At 42.8% G+C, this 27785-nt stretch overlaps 1 protein-coding gene across 1 annotated transcript in view; it reads left to right on the plus strand.

Moving 5' to 3' along the window:
• LRP1B (LDL receptor related protein 1B) overlaps positions 1-27785 on the plus strand; it is a 1639960-nt gene that overhangs the window by 711847 nt on the left and 900328 nt on the right. Inside the window, 1 exon segment of the mRNA XM_030210865.1 lies at positions 12569-12736. Within this exon segment, the coding sequence (XP_030066725.1) occupies positions 12569-12736 (168 nt within the window).

Below are 27785 nucleotides of genomic sequence, written 5' to 3' on the forward strand. Positions count from 1 at the left end.
AGTGGTGGGAGGCGGGACTGGTGGTTGGGAAGCGGGGATAGTGCTGGCCAGACTTATATGGTCTGTGCCCTGAAGAGGACAGGTACAAATAAAAAGTAGCACATATGAATTTATCTTGTTGGGCAGACTGGATGAACCGTGCAGGTCTTTTTCTGCCGTCATCTACTATGTTACTATCCACCTTATAATCGAAAGAGAAAAATGCCTAGATTTCTACCCAAATCGGGAGATAGACGTTTATCTCACAAAAACGAATAAATCAGTATAATCGAAAGCCGATTTTGGACGTTTTCAACTGCACTCCGTCGCGGATGTGGACAAAGTTGATGGGGGCGTGTCAGAGGTGTGGCAAAGGTGGAACTGGGGCGTGGTTATCGGCCGAGGAGAGATGTACGCGTTAGGGCGATAATCGAAAAAATAAAGGCGTTTTTAGCGAACATTTAGGCCACTTTTGTTGGACCCTTTTTTCTAAATGACCAGATGACCATCGGAGGGAATTGGGGATGATCTCCCCTGACTCCCCCAGTGGTCACTAACCCCCTCCCACCACAAAAAAATGATGTTTCACAACTTTTTATTTTCACCATCAAATGTCATACCCACCTCCCTGGCAGCAGTATGCAGGTCCCTGAAGCAGTTGTTAGGGGGTGCAGTGGACTTCAGACAGGTGGACCCAGGCCCATCCCCTCCTACCTGTTAAAATTGTGCTGCTTAATGCTTATTAGTCGTCCAACCCCACCCAAACCCACTGTACCCACATGTAGGTGCCCCCCTTCACCCCTTAGGGCTATAATAGTGGCGTAGACTTGTGGGCAGTGGGTTTTGAGGGGGATTTGGGGGGGCTCAACACACAAGGGAAGGGTGCTATGCACCTGGGAGCTCTTTTACCTTTTTTTTGTTATTGTAAAAGTGCCCCCTAGGGTGACCGGTTGGTGTCCTGGCATGTGAGGGGGACCAGTGCACTACGAATCCTGGCCCCTCCCACGAACAAATGCCTTGGATTTATTCGTTTTTGAGCTGGGCGCTTTCATTTTCCATTATCGCTGAAAAACAAAAATGCCCAGCTCACAAATTGTCGAATAAAACATGGACGTCTATTTTTTGCGAAAATACGGTTCGGTCCGCCCCTTCACGGACCCGTTCTCGGAGATAAACGCCCATGGAGATAGACGTTTTCATTCAATTATGCCCCTCCACGTTACTATATGTAAATGCCAGACCATCCTTCAGGGGTGGGGTAATCATTGAGGAACCCACCCCACAATAGCTAGGACCCCTGCAACCAGTCACAGAATTTATGATGGTGTTACAGTAATCTGCATGACTTAGGACCATTGATTGTATTAGGTTTCGAAAGGTTTCCCTTGGGAAGAAAGGTTTTAGGCGTTTGAGCTTCCACATTGCATAGAACATTTTCTTTCTTTCTTTCTTTCTTTCTTTCTTTCTTTCTTTCTTTCTTTCTTACATTTGTATCCCGCACTTTCCCACTAAAAGCAGGCTCAATGCGGTTTACATAGTAATAGGTAACATAGAATTTTGTTATATAAAGTAGGAAATTAAGTATAACATAGTAATAGGATGGATGGGTAGGTAGAGACAGGTGATAGAGAGGAAGGTAAGGTGGGAGATAGAGTCTGGGTCAATGTCGTTTTCTCTTTAGTATATGTAAGGTAGATGGGTTCATAAGATTAATCTGGGTCCTTTGGGTAGGCTTGCTTGATTAAATGGGTTTTTAGTGCTTTCCTGAATGGTAGGTGGTCATGGGTTGCTCAGATAGGTCTAGGGAGAGCTTTCCAGAGTTTCAGGAAGGAGAAATTGGATCCATAATAAGTTTTGTACTTGAGACCTTTACAGTTGGGGTAGTGCAGGTTGAGGTACTTTCGCGAGGATACAGACATGTTTCTTGCTGGGAGGTGGATCAGATTTATCATATAGTCCAGAGATTCTCCGTGTATTATCTTGTGGATTAAAGTCTGGGCTTTGAAGTTGATACGTTCTTTGATTGAGAGCCAGTGTAGTCTTGCACAGAGAGGAGTTGCACTCTCAAAATGTGATTTGCCAAAGATGAGTCTCGCTGCTGTATTCTGGGCAGTCTGAAGTTTTTTTCAGGATATGGGCTTTGCAGCCTAAGAAAATACTGTTGCAGTAATCAGCAAGGGTAAGTACCGTGGATTGCACTAAATTCTGTAATGTTTTCTGAGGTATATATGGTTTTACACGTTTCAATATCCACATCATTGTGAACATTTTCTTTGTGGTGGATGTGGCGTTTACCTGGCTCTCGAGAGTAAGGTTGCGATCGAGTGTGACGCCGAGTATTTTCAAACTGTCTGAGGTAGGGAGGGTGTGTTCTGGGGTAGTTATAGTTGTAGGTTTGTAGGTTTGATAGAAGATGGCCGACAGGTAAGGAGCTCAGGTAAGGAGCTCCTGAGGTCCAGAACAAAAAGACCTACCTGACCATCCAACGCCGTTCACGACTGGTCCGGAATGGACCGGAACTGAAACGGAACTGATCCAAAGCCGACTGGGGAGCTGCAGGACCACGGGCTGAACGCCAGCACGAGTGAACAAACCCGAGACAACCTGTCTGCTATTTGCCACGAGGTCGAAACGCATCCCCGGCCGGCAAGAACCACCTGGGCATATTTAAGCCTGCCTGGATCAGTCTGATCAACCCCAGCCGAGCTAAATCTGGAGCTGAGACTGCAGCTGAAACCGACCGGTGGAACACCGGCGGTCCGACCGGACCGAAATCCAGCCGGGCGGAGGCCAACCGACGGCCTAGCGGGAGACCGCCACGAGGTTCACCACGAGGTTGCGCCCCCGCAATCCGAATCAGGAGCACTGGAGAGACCATCGAAACCGGTGTGGAGACGGAGAGCCTAGAGGTGGAGAACCCAGAGGTGAGCCGCGACCACATCTTACAACTCCGCGCGGCCACCCAGTGAGTTCGGGGAGCCGTGCTCGCGGCACCAGAAACGATCCGGCCGACCACGCGACCGGTGGAAAGTTGACCGGACAGTGGTTCGAAGCCCGGAAGGCCACGGAACAAGCGGAGCGCCGACCGGCCTGGTTGGCCTGAGGACTGGAAAGCAGGAGCGGCCTATCCCCAATGTGGCACGCTCCTGAATCGTCCGACTGCTGCCCAGGAAGCCGCAAGCGGATTGAGGGAAGTAGGCGCACCCCGCACCCGACTGCTCCACGCGTCAGAGCGCAGACAGACAGGAGTTGACCAGCTTGAGGTGCGGCAAAGCGACGGCGACTCCTGAGCCACACACAAGTCCTGTGGTGGCTGCATTAGAGACACTGAGCACCAGACAACCGAGCCACTGGTCCCCGTGGCCGCCGGGAACAGGAGCTACCTCCCGAGGCTGAACTGAGTAATAAAATACCTGCTCGTCTTAAATGCATGCATGCACTGCTTTAGTATGATTTTAAAAAATCCTCGCTATACTCTGCTCATACTAAACTGAATGCAACTGTGTCTTAGGCCAATATAGCACCTTTAACTGTTGCCAAGCTTTAATTTAAATTGCTGCTAAGACCAATGCATAATAGCGAACTGTTACCAAGCAAGCTTTAGCTTTTACATAATTTAAAATCCTTGCTTCACCCTGCTTTGCTTTGCTTACTGCCAGCTTTGAACTAAACTGTTGCTAAGCTTAACTGAAAATGTTAGCACTACTTCGCCTGAATTGTAGCCAAGCTCAAATGCAATTGTAAACGTTGTATCGCTCAAATATACACCAATTACTTATTTGTCACAGCACCCAACACACAGAAATGAACACCAGCAATACACTCATAACCATCCAGTGTCTTATTATATTCGTACACGCAAACACAACACAAAACCTAGACAACAACAACTCCACTACTCACAATCCGCATAACACTCACACACACACCATGCACGCCCAAAACAACAACCCACTTACATATCACCAATCCCATGCACAACCTTTAAACAACCTACCAAATCAAAGACACAACAACAACCAACCAACTGGAACAAACCCCGAATATGTACACCATCGACGAAATAAGGAAAACAATGACAACAACAGACTCAACCAACGAAAAAACAGACAGTTAATAAAAATAAACACATCTAACCCCACCTTGGAACCACATCACCCAATCCAACTAGGATACGTCAATGCAAGATCAGCAGTAAGCAACTCGATAGACATACTAGATTGGATCACCACAGACAAACTAGACCTCTTATTTATCACAGAAACCTGGTTCCATAGTCCTACGGACCCCGCCATCCTACAAACGTGCCCACCAGAATACAAAATCACGCACTGGACAAGAAATGGAGAAAAAAGAGGAGGCGGAATAGCTTTAATACACAAACCTGAATTCACCATCACAATCACAGGCGAATCTACCTCACCACAACTTGAAATTGCTTCGACAAGAATCAACCATCCAAGTCTAATAGGACACCTTAACACAATCCTATTCTACAGGCCACCAGGAAAATGGCAAGACGCCCAAACACAACTCATGGATTTCATCTCGAATACCTGCGTATCAACCTCAAACATCCTCATACTAGGTGACATCAACTTACACCTAGAAGATGACACCATACCAAGTACACGAGAATTCAAAGAATTCCTACAACTCTGGGATCTGCAAATACCCAACTTACAACCAACACATGAAAAAGGACACACACTAGATATCATAACAAATAGACTCGAACCGAACTCAACTATCACACTCACCAACACAAAATGGACACCCACATTATGGTCAGACCACCATAAAGCAAATGTCACCCTTTACTGGCAAAAAACACAACCAAACACAATCAACAAACATGAGCGAACAACCTACACAACGAGAGGAAAAATAAACCCCACAACATTCTGGCAACAGATCTACCAGAGCGAATGGACTACAAACGCTAGCACCATCCAATTCCTCCAAGAATGGGACGATATAAGCATAACAACATTAGACAAAATCGCCCCAGCCCAAACCAGAACATCACACAGGAAAAATGCAAATCCATGGTTCAACGAAGAGCTGAAAAAACTGAAAACACAAGTCAGGAGACTTGAACGAGCCTGGAACAAAAAGAGAGATGAACAAACACTAAACGACTGGAAACAACTTCGAAGAAAATACAAATACACCATCAAACAGACAAAAAGATTACACTACAAAACATTAATAGGACCAAACTACAAAGACACACATAAACTCTTCAACCTCGTAAACAAACTGTTAGACACCACACCTGTTACAACCAACGGCAAAGATATACCAAGTGTCGACAACCTTGCAAAATACTTCAAGGAGAAAATTGTACAATTACGACACAAAATACCCGCAAGCCCTATAGAATACACCGTTCTCCTAGACTGTCTAGATCCAGAAGAAGGAACACACCCAGCAGACAGAACCTGGACCGAATTTGAACTACTACCAGAAGAACTCATCTCTAAAACTCTCAAAAAATATGCCAAATCCAACTGCAAACTAGACATATGTCCAAACAGCCTCATGCAAACTGCTCCTCAACAATTCATAATAAACCTAACAAACCACATAAACTACATGCTACAAAATGGACTCTTCCCAAAAGAAAAAGGAAAAATCTTACTCACACCAATTCCTAAAGACACAAAGAAAAACACGAGCGAAATAACCAACTACAGGCCAATTGCATCCATACCACTAATAACCAAGATAACCGAAGGTATGGTTACCAAACAACTCACAAACTATCTAGACAAACATTCAATACTGCACGATGCCCAATCAGGATTCCGTTCGAATCACAGCACAGAAACAGTATTAGTCACCCTTATGACCAAATTCAAACAAATAATTGCAACCGGCAACAATATACTCCTACTACAATTTGACATGTCCAGCGCCTTCGACATGGTTGACCATGAAATCCTACTACACATACTTGAATACTTTGGCATCGGAGGAAATGTCTTGAATTGGTTCAAGGGGTTCCTAACCCTGCGCTCGTACCAAGTCACATCAAATTCAACCACGTCCAAGGCATGGATACCTGAATGTGGAGTCCCACAAGGATCACCTCTCTCTCCAACTATATTCAACCTAATGATGATCCCTTTAGCAAAACTCCTATCAAACCACAACCTCAACCCGTATATATACGCCGATGATGTAACCATATACATCCCATTCAAACAAGACATCAAAGAAATCTCCAGCGAAATCAATCAAAGTCTACACATCATGAACACATGGGCAGATGCATTCCGCCTGAAACTAAACGCAGAAAAAACCCAATGCCTGATACTCACCTCCCAATACAACACAACTGAATTCAACGTGATAAACACACCAAACCTAAAACTTCCAATCTCAGAAACGCTAAAAATCCTTGGAGTGACTATCGACCGCCACCTAACACTCGAAACTCACGCAAATAACATAACCAAGAAGATGTTCTTCAGCATGTGGAAATTGAAAAGGATTAGACCATTCTTCCCAAGATTCGTCTTCCGTAGCCTAGTGCAATCCCTCGTCCTTAGCCACTTGGACTACTGCAACTCATTATACGCAGGCTGCAAAGAGCAAATACTGAGGAAACTTCAAACAGCCCAGAACACAGCAGCCAGGCTCATCTTCGGAAAACCTAAATATGAAAGGGCAAAACCACTACGAGAGAAAGTACATTGCCTTCCACTCAAGGACCGCGTTACTTTTAAAACTTGCACACTAGTCCATAAGATCATTTACGGTGAAGCCCCAGCGTACATGTCTGATTTGATAGACCTACCACCTAGAAACGCCAAAAGATCATCCCGAACTCACCTCAACCTCCACTACCCAACATGCAAGGGCTTGAAGTACAAGACGATACACGCGTCTACCTTTTCCTACAAGAGCACGAAGTCTTGGAATACATTACCACGCAACCTAAGAATGATTAATGAACAAGCCTCCTTCCGTAAACTACTGAAGACACACCTGTTTGAACAAACCTACGGAAAGAGCCAAAACACATAGAAACTACTCACTGTTCACAATGCAATACACATCCACATCTGATCCATCATCCCTTTATCCAGTCAATCATACATTCATCCATGGAACTATGTACACTATATGTCTAGGTACCTAATAATGCCCTTTTTTTCTCTCATTGTCTCCTTCTAATGTCTCTATGTTGTTGTCCCACTGCTATACTACTAAGGATATTCGAATGTCTCGCACAACTCTGTTCAATGTAATCCATAACCTAGTCGTAACAAATGTATTTCTGTTATTCAAGTCTTATTGTAAGCCACACTGAGCCCGCAAATAGGTGGGAAAATGTGGGATACAAATGCAACAAATAAATTTGTTATGTTGAGAAGTGAGGATGAGTCAGTGTGTTTTTTCAGTGTTAGTTTCAGTTGGAATGAGTTTGCCCAGGAGTCCATAATGTTCAGGCCATCGTTGATTTTGTTGGTTATTTCTTTCAGGTCATGTCTGAAGGGGATGTAGATTGTAACATCGTCTGCGTAAATGAATGGGTTGAGGCCTTGATTGCATAGGGACTGTGCCAGTGGGATCATCATCATGTTGAAGAGTATTGGTGATAGTGGTGATCCTTGAGGTACTCCGCATACTGCTTTCCATGGTGGTGATATGTTTGAGTTTGATTTTACTTGATAAGTTCTGGTGGTTAGAAAACCTTTTATCCAATTAAGTACGTTTCCTTCAATCCCGAAGTGGCTGAGTAGTCTTAGTAGTATATTGTGGTTTACCATGTCGAATGCGCTCGACATGTCAAACTGGAGGAGGAGTATGCTTTTACCTATGGCTATCTCCTGCTTGAATTTGGCCAGGAGGGTGACTAGTACAGTTTCGGTACTATGGTGGGAACAGAATCCTGATTGTGAATTATGTAGTATTGAGAACTTGTCCAGGTATTCCGTGAGCTGTTTAGTCACCAGACTCTCCATAATTTTTACTACTAGTGGGATAGACGCAACTGGGGGGTAGTTGGTGAGATTGTTTGTGCTTTTCTTGGCATCTTTTGGTATTGGGGTGAGTAGGATGTTACCATATTCCTCGGGGAAGAGACCTTGTTGTAACATGAAATTTAGGTGGGATGTGAGGTCTAATATGAAGTGATCAGGGGTGGATTTTAGTAGATAACTGGGACATGTGTCCAGTTTGCAGTGGGTCTTGGCGAATCTGTGAGTTGCTTGTGTAACTGATTCGGTGTTGATGAGATTAAATGTTGTCCAGATACGGTCAGCTGGGTATCCTTTGGAGGTTAGGTCCAGTTCGTTGAAGAAGTTTTTGATGTCGGTGTTGTGATGAGGAAGTGTACTGCGTAGTTTTATTATTTTTTCGTTGAAGTAGTTAGAAAGTTTGTCTGCGAGTGGGATGTTTGTGTTGGTTGTGGTGACAGGGGTGGTGCTCAGTAGCTTATTTACGAGTTGGAATAGTTTCTTCATATCTTTGTAAACTGGTACTAGTTTGGTTTTGTAGTAGGACCTTTTGGTTTGTTTTATTGCATATTTGTATTTTCTATGTATGTGTTTCCATGCATTGAGTGTATGTTCGTCTTTTATTTTTCTCCATGCTCGTTCAAGTTTCCTGGATTGTGTTTTGAGTTTTTTTAGTTCGTCATTGAACCATGGCATTATGTTTTGTCTTTTTGATATTCTTGTTTTTAAGGGTGCTATTTCATTTAATACGCTGCTACATCTGTCATCCCAGCAGTTGATAAAGTTTGGAGTCCATTCTTATTGTCCATTCGTTGTTGTATATCTGTTGCTAGAAATCTTGTGGATCTATTTGCCCTCTTGTAGTATAGGTTGTATGTTCTGGTTTGCGGTTTGAACCCTTCTTCCACCAGTTTAAAGTTAGGTTCAATTTGTAATGGTCGGTCCAAGGTGTAGCAGTCCATTTGATGTCTGTTATTAATAGGTTGTGGTCTGTGGACAATTTATGTGATAGGAGGTCTAATGTGTGACCCTTGATATGGGTCAGTTGCATGTGAAGCCATTTGAGATCCCAGGACTGTAGGAATTTTTTACATTCCCGTACGTTGGTGGAGTTGGGGTCCTCTAAGTGAAGGTTAATGTTGCCTAGTATTAGTGTGTTGGAGTTGTTTACACAGTTGTTTGATAGGAAGTCTGTGAAAATGGGCTGGGTTTCGTTCCAATTGCCAGGTGGTCTGTAGAACAGGACGCAGTTCAGGTGATTGATCAGGGAATTGTTATGGATTCTAAATGAGGCAATTTCTAGTTGGGGTGTTATGGAGTCGGTGATGGTTTTGATGGTGAATTGTTCTCGGTAGATTAGTGCTATGCCTCCGCCTCTCTTTTCCAGTCTGGTCCGGTGAGCGATTTTGTAGCCCGGAGGGCATAGTTCAAGGATTATGGGGTCCTTTTGCTTGTGAATCCATGTTTCATTGATAAAGGTAAGATCGAGATTTTCTGAGGTAATCCAGTCTGATATTGTTGTTAATTACGGACCTAGCATTGAGTAACCCACCTGGATATTTTGGTATGGGGCTGCTTGGTTTGATGTTAGGTTGATTTTTGTTAGTTGTCGTTCCTTGGGTAGTGTTCGCTTGTTATGGTCATTTCTCCCATTTTGTTGGTGTTGTCCGTGTTTGGATGCTCTTCCTTTATTGTGGTGAGTGTCAGTTTAGTGGAGACTGGAATGGTTGATCAGCTACTACTACTTAACATTTCTAGAGCGCTACCAGGGTTATGCAGCGCTGTACAATTTAACAAAGAGAGACAGTCCCTGCTCAAAGAGCTTACAATCTAATAGATTTTTTTATAGATTTTGTAGGATAGGTATGAAGTAATGTTCTGTCAATGGGATGGATAGTGCTAGGTGGATCAGTGAGAGGGAATAGATTACCAGAAGTATTTTGATTGTGTTCATTTTGTTGTCAGTTTGGGATAGATAGGTTACTCACAGTAAGATGCTCGGGAGTGATGTCCTGGGCATGGAGCAATGTAGCTCTAGTCGCTGTTCTGCTGTTAGTAGTAGTAGTAGTAGTAGTAGTAGTAAAATAGGGATCATGTCTTGAAACTTTACTTCCATCATAAGCAAAAACGTTTTATGGGTCAAAAAGTATGGATATTTCCTGATTTGACTAAATGTACACAACACTGTAGAAATAAAATTCTATCAATTAAGCAGAAGTTGATATGACTTAAGTTTATGTTAAGATTTCCTTGCAAATGTTTTGTGACGTTTTCTACTCATAAGTATACCTTTTGTGACACTGATCAGCTTAAATTATTTTTGGATGCTAAGAAGTTAGAATCTCCTGCACCTGGTAGTGTAACTAGGTAGCATTTTTTAACTTGCATTTATTTGAAATCTCTCAAGCATTTCTTGTATTTGCCTTATTGCCCTAGCTTCAAGGTTTTATTTTTCTTTCTTGGGTCTCTTCATTTTGTGGAGTGCTGAGCACTATTATTTTCCACTATTATTTTATTACTGAAAGGTGATTTTTCTTTAACAAGCTTAGGGCCCTGTTTATTAAGGCGTGTTAGCATTTTTAACATGCCTACAATTAGTTCATGCGCTAACCGTGTAGGTGCCTGTAAGGATATTGTAGGTACATACACGGTTAATGCACGTACATGGTTAACGTGCATTAAAAACGCTAACGCACCTATAACGCGGCTTAGTAAACAGGGGCCTTATTGTTGCTTAGAATATTTGTATTTTGAAATTTTCTAAAAATAAAATAAAAAATAGAATAAAATAAGAGAGCATATACATAAGCATGGATTAATGAGTCAAAACCAACATGGATTTAGTCAAGGGAAATCTTGCCTCACCACATTTTTTGAAGGGGTGAACAAACATGTGAGTAAAGGTAAGCTGGTCAATATTGTGTATCTGGATTTTCAGGAGGCATTTGACAAAGTACCTTATGAACAACTCCTGAGGAAATTAGAAAGTCATGGGATAGGAGGTAATGTCCTATGGCGGATTAAAAACTAGTTAAAAGATAGAAAACAGAGAGTAGGGTTGAATAGTCAGTATTCTAAATGGTGATGAATAGATAGTGGGGTCCGTCAGGGGTCTGTACTGGGACCTATACTTTTTAACATATGTATAAATGATGTAGAGATGGGAATAACTAGTGAGGTAATTAAATCTGCTGAAGACCAAAAGTTATTCAAAGTTGTTAAATCGCAGGAGGATTGTGAAAAATTGGAAGAGGAGCTTACAAGACTGGGAGACTGGGCATCCAAATGGCAGATGACATTTAATTTGAACAAGTGCAAAATGATGCATGTGGGAAAGAAGAACCCAAAATATAGCTATGTGATGCAAGGTTCCAGATTAAGTGTCACCGCCCAGGAAAAAGATCTAGGAGTCATCACTGATGATACATTGAAAACCTCTGTTCTGTGTACAGCGACATCTAAGAAAGCAAAGGGAAAGCTGAATTTCATTACCACCCACTATAACATCTCTCTCTTCTCATAGGGAATTTAAGCAAGCCTCAAAAGGTTGCTGACCGATATTAAACCCAGGGACAGAATTAGCTCTAGATATTCAATGCTGGGTCATATTTGGGAATGAGCATTTTATATCCAGGGCTAATTAAAGTTGTGCTGGCTGTCATATCTAATGTGGGTCCCAGTAGATATTCCTTCGGGCCCTGCATAAAGGGTGCAGGTTGGTGCCCTCTGCTCCTCTGATTTCCCCCACCCCCACCTCCATGATCTAAATCTCTTCTCCATCCTACCTCTGAAGTTCAAAAGGGCTGACCGATCCCCCGCCACCCACTCAACCCTTGAGGGCACCTGGGGGTCCAGTGGGATCCAAAGGGCCTGTTAGAGCTGCGGTTTTGGGGTACTAACTTTAGGGGCTGGATGGGGTCATGGCAGGGGTTATAAAGTTACCATGACTTCTAGCTGCAGCCATGGGGTATTAGCTTTAGGGGATGGAAGGGAAGGATGATTGGGATCATGGATGGAGGGATGGAGGTGCCAGAAAGGCTGATACTACAAGTTGGAAGTTAACCAGGCACTAACCAATATTTAGACTGGTATCTGGTTAGCTTTGTGTTAGAACAGCCACTTTAACCAGTTATCAGGTTGAATATGGCCACTAACTGGTTAAGTCTCAGCATCTCAGAGGTTCTGCCCAAGCTCGACCCAGAGACCGCCCTAGTACTAACAGGAAAGTGCAGGGGTAGTTTGTGATGATCTTCGGTAGCACTGTGTGATTAAATGCTGATGAGTATCACCACTTAAGTAGTCACAAGTGCCTTAACAGGACAGGAGCTTCTCCTACCCAGTTAAGTCACTTTGAATAGCAGGCCGTTGGCTTTTTGGAAAGTTTTTATTTAGTAGATACTGGTTGTTTAATTGAATGCTTTAATTGTATTTTATTTGATTTATATATGACTGCAGTTTTACTATTGTTTATGTACATTTTCTAAATTGTTAGGTTGAAATGGTCTGTATTGTTATATTTGAACTTGTTTGTAATCAACTGCAAGCTTGTTTTCTGTTAATGTGGAATATAAGTGTCTAAATTAAATTATATAAAAATTTTTAAATGCATTTTTTTTCAGATAATGACTGTGGCGATGACAGTGATGAATTGGGTTGTTCTCACTCTTGTACTTACAATCAGTTCAGATGTTTCAGTGGCAGATGTATTCCAAAACACTGGGTATGTGATGATGACAATGACTGTGGTGACTTCAGCGATGAAACTCACTCAAATTGTACAAAAACAGGTTGGTATTGCTAATTTTTATAACTACATTGTATGGCATACTTACAATACTTACAACTCTATGAACAAATCTATCAGCATTCCTTTATTGTGTCACAGGGCCTTGTGCCCAATAGGAATGACAGCTACCCTTCACGTGACCCAAGGCTCATACATACTTAGAGCTTGCCTGTAGGAAAAATGGCTCAGAGACAACCACTTCCAACACTGGCGCTTACCAGGCCCCCCTCTCGCTTAGGGTGACTTTATCCAACAACCCCTCCTCCCCTCCGCCTTGGGCTGTCTTTTAGGCAGGATTCTCCTTTCCTCAAGCAATCATGAGTTTTGTACTTCCTTGAATATTCACAGTTTTCCTGGGTGAAAAAACGTAATTGGATAGAGGGCTATAGATGATACGCAAGTTAGGCACTCATCAGTACTTGACCTTATGCAAATTCAGCCCTATGATTAATCTTTTCCAAGCACTAATGTGGGGTTGTCCGCCCTTTAACACAGTTCTCATTCAGGTAACATTGAACTGAGCCCCTCTTAGTGGAGAGCTGGGGTCTCAGTCTAACAGCCACCTCTCCTTGGACAGTACTCTATCTCAGTGTGATCTTACGTTCCGGTCCTCCACCCCATGGCTTTTAATTCCAGTCTCAAATTAACCCAATGTTTTCTCTACATTGGCATCTTCTAACACAAAGACATTGGAAAAACTCCTCTTCCTTAAAGTCTTTAAGGTAAGCACCTTCTTGTTGTAGTCCAGCTCCCCTGGCTCCTCCTTTGGGGTCCATGCCCCAGGGTACTCAATCTGCTCTGGTCAGCCTCTCCTCTAACTTCCCTGGCTCTTCCTTTGGGATCCATATCCTAGGGTTCTCAGCCTGCTCTGGCCATTCTCTCAGGTTATCGGTAGGACTTCATCCTTCTCCTTCGGGCTCCCCTCCCTTTTGACTTATTTCTTCTAGGGAGTGCTTTTTATGAGGCTACTAATACCCAACCCTACCCTTTCTGGGCCCCTCCTCCTGATTCCAGATGGGTCTAGAACTTTCTTAGCTTGAGCTTGCTCCTTTAAAATGAAAATACTCCTTCTTCTCTTTAACGAGTCCTCCTAGCCTTAACCTAAAAAGGCAAGACTACTTCCTACAGCCTTCTTGGTGTTAGACTCTCCTATGCAAGGAAAAGCTCCATCTGGTGGCCCCTCCATATCTATGCAGGCCCTTTACTGGCAAATCTCCCTCTGGTGGCCCCTCCATATCTAAGCAAGCCCTTTACTGGCAGAGCTCCCTCTAGTGGCCTGTCTACGGCAAAGTACACCCTCTAATTATCACAATTGTCACCACGAGGGGGCACCCTAGTGCTGGTCCCAGTCCTAACACTTTTTCTGGAGCCAGGGACTGCCTGTATAGAGTCTGCCTTTCTGTAGCAGAGAAGGCTGGTCCTGAGGGAATCCCTTTCTACTATGGTTGAGCTTCCCTGCCAGCTACTTTAATCTCTCAAGTATCAACCACCCAGTGGCTTAGGCAGCTGCCTAGTGAATATCCAAACTTTCACATGGTTTAAAAAAACAAATACCATTTATTCTAGGTATAACATGTTTCCCAGTATTTCTCAGTGCTGCTCCATTCACCTTCCAGAGGGTAACATAATGCAACAAAAGTATTTCATGGTTTCCCAACACAGTTATATAATAGAAAGTCAACTAGACCCATACTCCTTGTTACAAGCTTGTAAGGAATACCTTATATAACATACAAGGTTCCCTTTAAACACACCATCTTCAATTACTCTATTTGTTGGGCAGACTGGATGGACCGTGCAGGTCTTTTTCTGCAGTCAACTACTGCGTTACTATCCAGCTTATTTTCGAAAGTGATCGCCGGCCATCTTCCGACATAAATCAGGAGATGGCCGGCGATCTCGTAAAAGCGGCGAAATCGGTATAATCGAAAGCTTCATTTTTGACAGCATCGCCGCTTTCCCGTTGCTTCGCTGGTGAAGGTTCAAAGGGGCGTGTCGCCAGCGAAGCGAAGGCGGGACATGGGCGGGCATGGGCGTGGCTACCAGATAGACGGCTTTCGCGGATAATAGAAAAAAAACCTGGTGTTAAGCAGTATTTCGCCGGGTTTACTTGGTCCTTTTATTTTCATGACCAAGCCTCAAAAAGGTGCCCCAACTGACCAGATGACCACACGAAAAAAATAAAAATCACTTTTTTTGCCAGCATCTATGCCAGCCTCAAATGTCATACCCTGCTCCCTGACAGCAGTATGCAAGTCCCTGGAGCAGTTTTTAATGGGTACAATGCACTTCAGGCAGGCAGACCCAGGTCCATCCCCCCCTACCTGTTACACTTGTGGTGCTAAGTGTTGAGCCCTCCAAACCCCCCCAACACCCACTGTACTCACATGTAGGTGCCCCCCTTCACCCATAAGGGCTATGGTAATGGTGTAGAGTTGTGGGGAGTGGGTTTGGGGTGGATTTGGGGGGCTCAGCACCCAAGGTAAGGGAGCTATGCACCTGGGAGTTTTTTTGTATTTTTTAAACGTTTTTAGAAGTGCCCCCTAGGGTGCCCTGGCATGTGAGGGGGACCAGTGCATTACAAATGCTGGCTCCTCCCACGACCAAATGCCTTGGATTTCGCCGGGTTTGAGATGGCCGGCATTTTTTTCCATTATCGCTGAAAAACAAAACGGGTGATCTCAAACCCGGCGAACTCTGGCATTTGGCTGGGCGAAACCATATTATCGAAAAAGAGATGGCCGGCTATCTTTTTCGATAATACGGTTCCGGCCAGCTGTTGCGCCGCCGCCAAAATAGATCTCCGGCGATCTATTTCGCCGGCGACAGCCTATTATGCCCCTCCACGTTACAATCCATCTTATTTTCGAAAGAGAAAGACGCCCATATTTCGACCCAAATCGGGAGATGGGCGTCCGTTTCCCATGGGCGCCCAAATCGGTATAATCGAAACCCGATTTTTGGCGTCCTCAACTGCAGTCCATCATGGAGACGAACAAAGATCACGGGGGCGTGTTGGAGGCGTGGTGAAGGTGGGACTGGGGCGTGGTTATCGGCCGAGGAGAGATGGGCATCTTTAGCTGATAATCGAAACAAGAAGGGCGTTTTTGACGAGAATTTGGTCCGTTTTATTTGGACCCTTTTTTTTCAGATCCAAGTCCCCAAAAAGTGCCCCAACTGACCAGATGACCACCTTGACTCCCCCAATGGTCACTAACCCCCTCCCACCAAAAAAAAAACACTTTACAAACTTTTTTTGCCAGCCTGTATGCCAGCCTCAAATGCCATACCCATCTCCATGACAGCAGAATGTGTTCTATCCTCTGACAGCCTTTCCCTGGTTCTGATGTGGGTCTCGGGTGAGTGTGACACCTTTTCTGTTAAGGGCACTGCAGAGTCACATCAGCAATGCATTGTGGTGAGTGTAGGGTTTTGGGCTCCATGATTCCACTTGCTTGTGTTAAATGCTCATGATGTTGGTAGTTGGTAGGCTCTACTCCCATGGTGCTTTTCCCTCTGCTTACTGGGTCAGAGAGTGCCCTGTTTTGTTTCTGGTTGTCCATGAGGTAGTGACCATTTGTGTAAGACACTTTTAGATCCCTTTCATGTGTTAGCCACTTTACAGCACTTAGTTCTTACCTTGAACGTTGCTGAAAGAGGGCATTGTACACCATTCTGCTAGCTCGGACCTACTGCTAATCTCAGTACCAGGGAGACTCGTTGCCAGTGGGGCACAACCTCTGAACTGCAGTTAACTGTGAGTAAAGGTGCTTTATTCAAATAAAGGACGTTTTCAGCGAGATTAGTCTTCAGGTGTGAACTGCTGTGCCAAGGTTATACACCAGCAACAAGTCCTGACCCTGGAGTACTCTTAGTGGGTACTGCAGTGCACTTCAGGCAGGCAGACCCAGGCCCATCCTCCCCACCCGTAACACTTGTGGTGGTAAATGTGAGGCCTCTAAAACCCACTATACCCACATGTAGTTGCCCCCTTCACCCCTAAGAGCTATGGTAGTGTTGTACATTTGTCCCTCCCACGACCAAATGGCTTGGATTAGGACATTTCTGAGCTGGGTGTTTTTAGTTTCCATTATCGCTTAAAAAAAAAAAAACGCCCATCTCAGAAAGGACCAGATCCATGACATTTGGTCCGTCCAAACCGTATTTTCGAAACGAAAGATGGACGCCCATCTTTTTCGAAAATACGGTCTGTCCCGCCTCTTCACATACCTGTTTTCGGACATAGACACCCATGGAGATGGGTGTTTGTGTTCGATTATCCCCCTCCACGTTACTCTTGTCTCATATTTACTAGTCCCAAAGCTTCTAGCTAGGTTACCTCAGGGCTACGAGCAGTTCCCCAAACAACTCTCCCCTTTTTCCAACTAAGGGCAGTACTTAAACTCCTTTTACAACCCAGGGCAACTCCAAACCCCCTTTCTACTCTAGGGCAGCTCCACACCCTATTCAAAATACAGGGCAATTCTAACCCCTTTTCTCCCTAGACTTTTTTAGTTCCAGACTTTTCCCTAGTCCACCAATCTTAGTCTTTACCTGCATCGGGTCATTTTATTTCTTTTGGGACTATCAGTAACCCAGGAGTTTTCAGCTAGTCCTCTCCTCTCTTTTCTCTCCTTGGCAGTTCCTTCTTATATTGGCTGTTAGCCCTGCTAAAGTGTTTCCAGCCACATTCCTTTCCTTGAGCTACCATGGTGATTAGCTTAGTACCTTTCCCACCTGAGGCAAAACAGGCTCTTGCACTACATCTGCCAGTTGATGCAGCTTCCTTCCCATGCTGCCTACTGAGCCTCTCTCTCATATCCTGTTTCCAGCTACCCCTCCCCCAAAACTCTTGTGTTTGGCTACAGGGATTCTTGCTGGAAGCAGATGGCACATCTCCCAGGTAAGGACTTATTTTAACCTTTGTTCTACTTTTCTTTCGGACCTTTGAGTTTTACTGGGTATAGCAACTGGTTAATTCCTAATATCCAACTGTTTCCTACCATACATATACCTCATTATACTTCAGTATCACTTTGAATTCATTCATACTATGTATTTTTTCAGACCGTAATCGGCTAACACCGTTAACGGTATTATGTAAGCCACATTGAGCCTGCAAAAGGTGGGCAAATGTGGGATACAAATGTAACAATAATAATCATCTATGACTCCTGAGATCTTCACCCAGCTGGGTGTATGTGTTTAAATTTTTGTCAGTGAGGGTGTGGAACCTCCAGTTTTGTTTTTCATTTCAGTTTGCTTTGCTTTGATATGTTTAATGAAATGTCAGGTTTTAATAGACTACTCTTTTCTTCTTTTTGGTAAAAACAAAATGGCTTTCCTCTACTTCATTGATTGTAATTTTACTGGTATTTAAAAATGGCTCTCAGTAATGGCTTAACACTCAATTACTGAAAGTTGGAGCATGAATAATCATATATAGCTTGGACTCAAGATTGTTTTTTTGACCCCACGTTTTGAAAGTTTTGTATGCCATATCTATATATATAAAAGGCAACCTCAACGTTCTGAAGCCTCCACGGAAGTTGAGGCGCCCGAGATATCCGGTGTGCCCTGGAGTGTCTGCACCGCCCTCGCGTCAAAACGTCATGACGCGTCAAAACGTCATGACGTCGAGGGCGGAGCTATTGACACTTGAGGGCCGAAACGGCCTACAGCGAACAAGGCAAGTAGCTTCGAGGGACGGAGGGAGGGGGCCCCTTGCTAGCGCCCGTTTCATTCCGCTCAGAAACGGGCATTTTTTCCTAGTTTTTAATATTGAAATTGGTTAGGAGTCTGAAATATTACTGGTTAGGAGTATATTTGGCTGGTTGTCCAAACCTTCCCTTTGCCATTTTTGACTATTTCAGTGTGATGTACTTTGCTCTTCCAAATAAGGCGATACAACAAATAGCACAAAATGCAATCATCTTCGTCCTAACCAAGATAGATCATGTTTCCCTAAGAATTCAGGATCTTTATTGACTCCCAGTAAAATATCACAGTCAGTATTTTGTTGGTGGTTCATAAAATTAATTTGGTATCGCCACTGTTGATTTATCTTCCTTGACTTCTTTCTATGAACCTTCATAACTGATTCATTTTAGTCAGCAGAATTTATTGACATATTTTTCTACTAATGCTGTTCAGAAGATGACCACATCATTTTCAATTGCTATTTCTTCCATGTGCAATTGAGATTTTATGAATTTTATGAATCTTTATTTACTTTGGGGTCAATATTCAGCCATCGGATGGAGAGCATTTTGCTCACCATTGATGGCATAATTCCTGGATGTTCAAAGCTGGGACCTGTGTGGGCTTTGGCTTTGAATATTATGTTATTTTTAAGCTGGTTAAGACATAGCCACTTAAGTCAATAGTCATCATTTCAGTGGCCATGAGTTTCCACATAAAAATAGGACAGACCTTTATTTGGTCCCATTTATGTGTTAAACCTGGCCACTTAAGGGCTGAATATCAAACCAATACTCCTCATAGCCCAGTATCCTGTTTTCAATGGTGGCCAATCCAGGTCACATATACCTAGAAGAAACCCAAATGGTAGCAAGATTCTATTCTACCAAACTCAGGGCAAGCAGTGGCTTCCCCATGTCGGTCTCAGTAGCAGACTATGGACTTTCCTCCAGGAACTTGTCTAAGCAGCTGAGTTCAAGAAGACCACGTTGGACATTGTCATCCCGAAAGTGAATAATAGAGATGTGAATATTAGAGATGTGAATTAATTTGTGTGCATTTGATTCATTAGTGTATCTTAAAAGATACAATAAATTGATTTAAAGCACACTAACTGATGAATTAACAAGTTTATTAGTATGCTTCATAGTTTGGTTTAGTTGAAATCTATAGTCTGCCAATCAAAGATATTTCAGTGGAATATAACATGAACACATAAAAATTCAACATAAAAACAAACTGAAACATAAAAACATTGCTATAAAATGAAATCACTTTACAACAAGATTAAAATTAAAATATATGCCCGATATTCAAAGTGAATTAGCTGACCGCTGACCGGTTAAATAGCTTGGTTAGGGAAGTTGCTAATATTCAGCGGCACTTAACCAGCTAAGTGCTGTTGCTACTCTGCCTGGTGGCAATGCCGTGTTTTAAAAATGGCTGCTGAGACCCAAGTGACTGCCACAGTAGGTCTCGGCATCTATTTTGAAAACATGGCAGCACCGAGCACAATAGCGATGGTGGGAAGGAAAGAGTACCTACAGATGCCTTTTTGGTCTGCTAGAGATAAGCAGGGAACAAAAGTTTTTGGTTCATTTGAGCTTTCATTCTGATTTTCAGAGGTTTTCTCCAGTTTGTTTCAGACATTCATTTAATAAAAAGAACAAAAATTAATGTGCTTTATTACTTTTTGATATGTACTAATTGACTTAACATTCATAAATTCATAGGCTGACACATGTTTAATCAATTTAGTACCACTAAATTTTAAATAAAATAAAGGCACACTAATGAGCCAAATATGTGCTAATGAATTAATATCCTTACCAGCTGCCACCAGTGTGTCATCAGGAGATGTATTCATGTGTAGCATTCTAACTACTTCAGATGTCACTGGTGAAATGCATGCTGCTACCCTGTACCTTGGCCAAATGTGCCTGCAATTGGCGATCACGCTCCTGCTAAAGGTTTTTCATGAAAAGCCCTTGACAATTTAGTGTGAAGAAATGCAGTGATATGTTAAATTGTATAGGAGTGATATTCAAAGGGAATTATCAAGTTAGAATGAGTTGCTAAATGGATCAATGTTGGTGAATGGAATGTTTAGCAGCACTAACTGGATGGTGTCGCTGAATATCCCTTCTGACTCCTTCTCCACACAGTGCTGGGGTGGTCCGTGGTGTGTGGAGCTTGAGCAGAGTCAGAGGTTATCTGGTTAGTGGCCACTTTCAGATCAATAACCAGATAAAGCTAGGACAGCCAGTTTTATTTTAACTGAGGCAGTTGTTGGTTTTCTTAACCACTGACTGCCATGGTTGAATATCAGGCCCTACATTTTTAACCACCCAAATAAGCTAGTTACCCAGGGAAGTAATTTCCATGATGAATTGTCATGATCTCTAGCTGCTTTGCTTTGCTTCCCAGTGTAACATTGCAAACACAATCCCATCGTCTCCATGGTGACTTGCTCATATTGGCATCACGGCTGTTCGCCTACCATCTTACTATGGAAGAGGCTGGGAGGTTGTGAGTAGAGGAGTGGCCTAGTGGTTAGAGTGGTGGACTTTGGTCCTGGGGAACTGGGTTCGATTCCTACTGCAGGCACAGGCAGATCCTTGTGACTCTGGGCAAGTCACTTAACCCTCCATTGCCCCAGGTACAAATAAGTACCTAAGCTGCATTGAGCCTGCCATGAGTGGGCAAGCGCGGGGTACAAATAAAAAAAAAATATATATATAGCTTTCCAGTTACATACAGTGCTGAATGGAGTCTCTAGACAGCTATCAGTACCCTCCTTGAACCTAACTCAAAATCTTAGTGTTCCTTCAAACTGATGCAGCATGCTACTGTTTTAAAGATGATCCTATCAAAGTTAGATCTTGTCCCTCCAGGTTGGTTGAAGATTTCCAACCTTAGTCTTTTCCCACTGGTGTATAAGCTGGGCACTCAGTTTGTCTGAGGGTTCTGTTCCACCCACTTGGAAAGTTGCAACGGTTTGCCGGTGTTGAAGTCTGCTCTAGATCCAGCTTTACCATCTAGCTACTGCCCAGTTTTGACTACCATTTCTTTCCAAGCTGACTGAAAAGGTTGTTTTTGACCAACTTCTTTACTTATGCTGAGTCAGGGGTCCTTTTACTAATCCGTGCCGAAAAATGGCCTATGCTGGTGTAGGCGTGTGTTTTGGATGCAGGTCCATTTTTCAGCGTGCCTGCAAAAAAGACTTTTTTGTTTTGGATGAAAATGGATGTGCGGCAAAATAAAAATTGGCATGTGTCCATTTTGGCCCTGAGACCTAACTGCCATCCATTGACTTAGCGGTAAGGACTCACGCATTAACTGGGTGGTAATCGTGAGCATGCGTACACTGCTGATTACCGCCTGGTTAGCGCCACACAGTAGAAAATAGAAATTATTTTCTGCCGCGCATTTTGGACATGTGTGAAAATTAGAATTACCGCTCTCAGCACGTGGTAGTCGGGCAGTAGTTCTAATTTGACGCATGCTGTACGTGCTTAGGCACCTATTCGCCTTAGTAAAAGGGCCCCTCAATTTTTGTGTTACATCCTCGTCAGTCTAGCTTCCGTATTGGCCACCCAAACAAAAGAGGGTCCACACAACTTCCACAAGTAATCTCCAAGCAACAAAAAAAGGGAGGTGGAAGGAGAAATTCCAAGTCGCTCAGGTCAAATAAAAGGAGTTTATTGGTCAGATAACATAAACAATAATCCATACGGTCTTGAAGAGGTAACCCAAATGACCCCACATGGGCTGTGTTTTGGCTCAAAGCCTTCCTCAGGGGTCACCTGGGCTTGAATCAAAAAAACTCCACTATTCCTGAATGAAAGTGTGATATTTGAAAAGATAAAAATCAATGAGAGGAAAAAACTTCAAATTCCAGTGACAGTCCATCTGTGTAGTGCTATAAAGCTTTCACCCAGCAGGGATGGAACAGCCAGAATTTGACCTTGGCATCCCCCACCCCCTGTAGCCCCTAGGCCTACTGATCTGATCTATGGTAGTCTAGCAGGGAAAGGGCAGAAGCAATACCCATTCACCCCTGTCCAGCATGGCTGCTGTAACCTCTAGCCACAATCTTATGCACTTCAGTTCTGGCAACTGCATGGCTAACCGAACAAAGTTAAGACTGTTATTTATGCAGACCTACATAAGTATTGCCATACTGATACAGATCAAGGGTCCATCAAGCCCAGCATCCTGTTTCTAACAGTGGCCAATCCAGGTTACAAGTACCTAGCAAGATCCCAAAACAGGACAATACATTTTATGCTGCTTAACCCCAAAATAAGCAATGGATTTTCTCCATTTTAATAATGGCTTATGGATTTTTTTTCTTTTAGGAAACTATCCAAACATTTTTTTAAACCCCGCTAATCTAACTGTTTTAATACATTCTCTGGCAACAAATTCCAGAGTTTAATTACACATTGAGTGAAGAAATATTTCTCTGATTCGTATTAAATTTACTAATTTGAAACTTCATTCATGCCCCCTAGTCCTAGTATTTTTGGAAAGAGTAAACAAGCGATTCACGTCTACCTGTTCCACTCCACTCATTATTTTATAGACCTCTGTCATATCTCCTCTCAGCAGTCTTTTCTCCAAGCTGAAGAGCCCTAGCCACTTTAGCCTTTTCTCACAGGGAAGTGCTATCCCCTTTATCATTTTCAATGCACTTCTCTGTACCTTTTCTAATCTTTTTTGAGATGCGGTGACCAGAATTGCACAAAATATTCAAGATGCAGTCGCACCATGGAGCGATGCAAAGGCTTTATAACATCCTCATTTTTGTTTTCCATTCCTTCCCTAATAATACCTAACATTCTATTTGCTTTTTAGCCGCCGCTGTTACGTCTGTGCTCACTTCGCCCTCTGGTGGCCAGTACCGGTGGCTGCTATGGACTATCACCCGTTCCAGATTTTAGCCTAGTCCAGTCCGGATCTTCCATGCTGCCAGATTTGTCTGTCTTGTTTGACCCTGCACAGCTCCCGTAGCGGCCTGGTGATTGCTGCAGCTGAGCCTCAGTTGCTGCTGGGCTTATTAGCCATTTGGAACCTCTCTGCCTTTGCCTTTGCATCGTCTAAGGCCCTGGTATGTTAGTGCTTGTGCACTCCTGCCTAGTTTAGTTTCTTGCTCTAGTTCCCTGCCTGATTCTAGTTTAGTCTTCGTGTAGCTTTGTGTTAGGTACTGCTTGTTCACTGTATTGCTTGTTTACCAGTCTTGCTCTTGTGTGTATGTATTGGTCTAGTGCTAGGTTGTCTGTGTTTCTTGTTTAGTGGCTGCCTGGCAGCTTTTAGTTCTGTCTCTTATCTATCTGTGTTTGTTCCCTGTTTCAGTGGCTGCTTGCAGCTTTCAGATCTGTCCCTTGTCTGTCTGTAAGTCCTAGTCTAGTTTTCTGCCTGCCTCCCTGTGTGCTCTAGTCTCTGTGTGTATCCTGCTGGAATCCAGTTCCAGCCTTGTCTAGTAAGTCCTGCCGGCTAACTGCACTTAGGGGCTCAACTCCTGAGGAACGGTGGCTAAGTGCAGGTGAAGGCTTGCTGGCCCTGTCAGAGTTCTGACTTATCCCTGTGTGGTGTGGTTTTGCCTGCCACTGCCGCTCCTCTGCAGTGGCCCAAGGGCTCACAAACCTAGTTCCAGCTTTGAAAACGTGACAACCGCACACTGAGCAAAGGGTTTCAACGTATCATCAACGATGATAACAACTTTGAATATGCCCAGTTACCTATGTGGGTACTGGCACTGTTACTGAATATTGCCTGGACCCCCATAACACCTGGCTCCTCCCCTGTTCTATCCCCAGAAAGCCCCTCTCATGCCGGACTTAAAATGGTCAGTTAGTGTCAATGAATATAGCAGCCAGCCTGCAGAGTATGATTTAAGCAGACTCCTGCCTGCTTAAATCATTGTGATTATTGACCTCTTAGAATTTATTACAGTAGTAGATAACAGACAGAGGAAGGTACACAATCTGTCTTGCCTGCATGCTTTGGGTTATTTTATTATGACTCGAGTGTGCACTAGCAGGCTGTCTAGACCCACAGATATTAAATACATTTTAAACCTTAGTTTTGTGGGATATTGACAGAAACTCAGTCTGCTTTTGCCCCTTTGTCCTGTCATATATGTGTTTTTTTTTTTCTCCCACCCTTATGCTTAGCACATGGCTCTGTAATACACTCACACCTAGACAGACATGAAGCATTTTATAACTCGCACCTCTATTTAGGAATGCTGAGTACCAATTCTGTAACACTAGGATTCCAGAATCTTGCTATTCTTTGGGGTTCTATATGGAATATTGCTACTCTTTGAAATTCTGCATGGAATCTTGTCATTCTTTAGCAGGGCTATTTTGAGGGGGTACTGAGTATCGACACTTCCATTGTCTGCTAAAAATGACCCATGGACCCCAACTTTTAATGAAAGAGCTCAGGCTCTACACACCAATTCTGACTTGTCATAGATTCTGTGACTGGTTGCAGGGGGCCTGGCTATTGTGGGGTGGGTCTCTCAGTGATCACCCCATTCCTGAAGGGTGGCATTTGAATACCAGCACCTTTTTCACTAGAAAAAACGCACTGTGTAACAGCATCTATGTGCCTAAGTGCTATTATACAATACCAGTGTAAACCCAAACTGGCACTCATCATTAGACACCATGGAATCTCCCATCACTAATACATAAATAAGTTATCATTGGTTCTGTTCAAAAGCTCTTTTAAAAGTTCTTAAACTCTTACTTTTTCTGGAATCAAACTCACAGCATCTAAATATATAAATATACAATCTTCATTCCCTTCGACCTTCATGGTGCCTGACACACACCTACCTCATTCGACCACAATACAACCTTGTATTTGTTATCAACCGACTGGCGAACGCCTCTACGGTATTATGTAAGCCACATTGAGCCTGCAAATAGGTAGGAAAATGTGGGGTACAAATGTAACAAATAAATAAATAAAGGCACAGGAAGAATTAGGTGTTGAGAACTTTAGAAGCAAAAAGAGTGCTTACTGGGATCTATCTATCTATCTATCTATCTATCTATCTATCTATCTATCTATCTATCTATCTATCTATCTATCTATATCAAGAGAGAGAGAAAGAAATATATATATATATATATATATATATATATATATGTGTGTGTGTGTGTGTATATACGCACATACAGAGAGAGATACACAGACACACATACATTTATATGACATCATTAGAAGTTTAAGCTAAGGTACTGGTGTTTGCATTTTTGTGTGATTTGAAAATGTATTTATATTATGGTGGGAGTTAGGGTTGGAAATTCGTTTGAAACAAGTGAATTGTCAACATTTCTTTTTTTTCCCTGTACTGTCAATTGTGTGCACTATTATTCTGAAGTATAGATTCTTGCTTAAGAATGCACGCTGTTTATCAATAGTTTTCCTATTAAGCAATAATGCATTCTATCTGAATAACAGAGTACACTACTGAGCAATAAAAAATTATTATGAGGAATATTGCAGGACTAGATTTATGAAGTGCTGTATCAGATGATGGTGCAGGGCCTGCATTGGAATCATAGTTTTAGAGGATAATGTTATAAGGTGCTGATTGCCAAACCTGTTTTTGGAGGCACCCCAGCCAGTCCGGTTTTTAGGATATCAACAATGAATAGTCATAAGACAGATTTTCAAGCAGTGGCGGTGTCTCTAGGATAAGGTTTGGAAACCACTGTTATAAGGGCTTTAGTGGGCATATGCCAGTATGTATGTGTAAAAAGCCTCTTAAAAATTATCCTGCATTTAGAAGTATGCATATCAGTAGGAGTGCATGCTGTTGCGCATAAGCTGGTTGTAAGTGTGTTCAGGGGTAGATTTTGGATGAAGCACAGGTGGACTTGTGATTTATGTATGTTAAAAACATCTCATGTGCTTCACATGCTTACATTTACTCCTGCTTCTGAACAGCTGTAAATGTATATGGGTCCATTAAACCTGCAATTTCTGTAGTATGGGCCAGATTCTGTAAATGGCATCTAAATGTAGGCATGTTGAAATAACGCACATAGCGCTGTTCTATGAACTGCGTCTATAGCAAGACATGGTTTATAGAATAGTGCATAGGCTGGGGGAATGTGCATATATTTAGGCGTGGTGATTTATGCCATTAAAAACCTAGGGTCCTATTTACTAAGCCATGCTAAGAGTGTGCTAGAATTTTTAGCACGCGCTAAACACTAAAGTCACCCATAGGAACATATGGGTGACTCTAGCATTTAGCTTGCACTAATTTTAAAGCATGCGCTAAAAAAGCTAGTACATCTTAGTAAACAGGGCCCCAAGTGTCAATACCTACATTTAAATGTATGCATGTTCCCGCAAATTCTATAACAATGTGCATAAATTTGATTGATGCCCCCTACACTCCTCTCATGGCCGCACCCCCTTTCCAATTATGCACCTTGGAATTTGTGTGCTTTTTTTTAGAATATGCTTAGAAAGAAGTGCGTATAAATTCCAATTGTTGCCCATCGGTGATGATAATTGGTTCTTATTAGCCAATTATTATCACTGATTGGCTCATTACTCAGTTGAGTAGTGTGCATAAATTGGCCACATACACAATTTAACTCGCACTACTCATGGCGCCTTATATAGAATCCGGCCCTGTTTGTGTTAGTATTTTATACAGACACATAGGTGCTGATATGCCTTTTATAAAATAGGTGCCTACTTGAGCTTTACACATAGGCAAATTGTTATAAAGTTCCCTGCAAATGACAGGTTGAGAAGGCCAGGGAACACATCAATGAAATATTTTGCCTGCTCAGCCATGATATAGGCAACATTTTTGTCAGCTGCCAGAGATCTATAACAGAAAAAAACCAAAATTTTAATTTTCAGGAACTAAAGCTTGAAGCTGGACATGCTTGGCACAGTGATCTAAGTAGAGAGTGTGCACATCTTGCTAGTGAGAGTGGACCTGAGCAATGTACTTAAAATCGTTGTGACAACATGGCTATATAAAAGGGCAAATAGGAAAACAGAGCAAATATACAGCCCTGTGATGTAGTGGGATTTTGAAGAAGACAATCTTAATGGTATATATGCATCCACATTGCTAAATTCAGCAGAGAATGTCATCAGATGCAGACATTTTTTTAAAAGGCTAGTGCCAGTAGTGTGGTGGGGGGGATAGGGAGGGGGATAAGAAGTCTGCAATCATCTGAGTATCAATTGTCAGGCTCAGAGATGGCCATTCTAATGCAAAGCTTAAATTAATCAGAGCAGACTTCTCAGATGCAGTCACAGACTTAAGAGAGGAGTTTTAGGAGCTTAAATGTAGT

Source organism: Microcaecilia unicolor, chromosome 7 (genome assembly GCF_901765095.1).
Source record: "Microcaecilia unicolor chromosome 7, aMicUni1.1, whole genome shotgun sequence".
NCBI classification, from domain to species: Eukaryota; Metazoa; Chordata; class Amphibia; order Gymnophiona; family Siphonopidae; genus Microcaecilia; species Microcaecilia unicolor.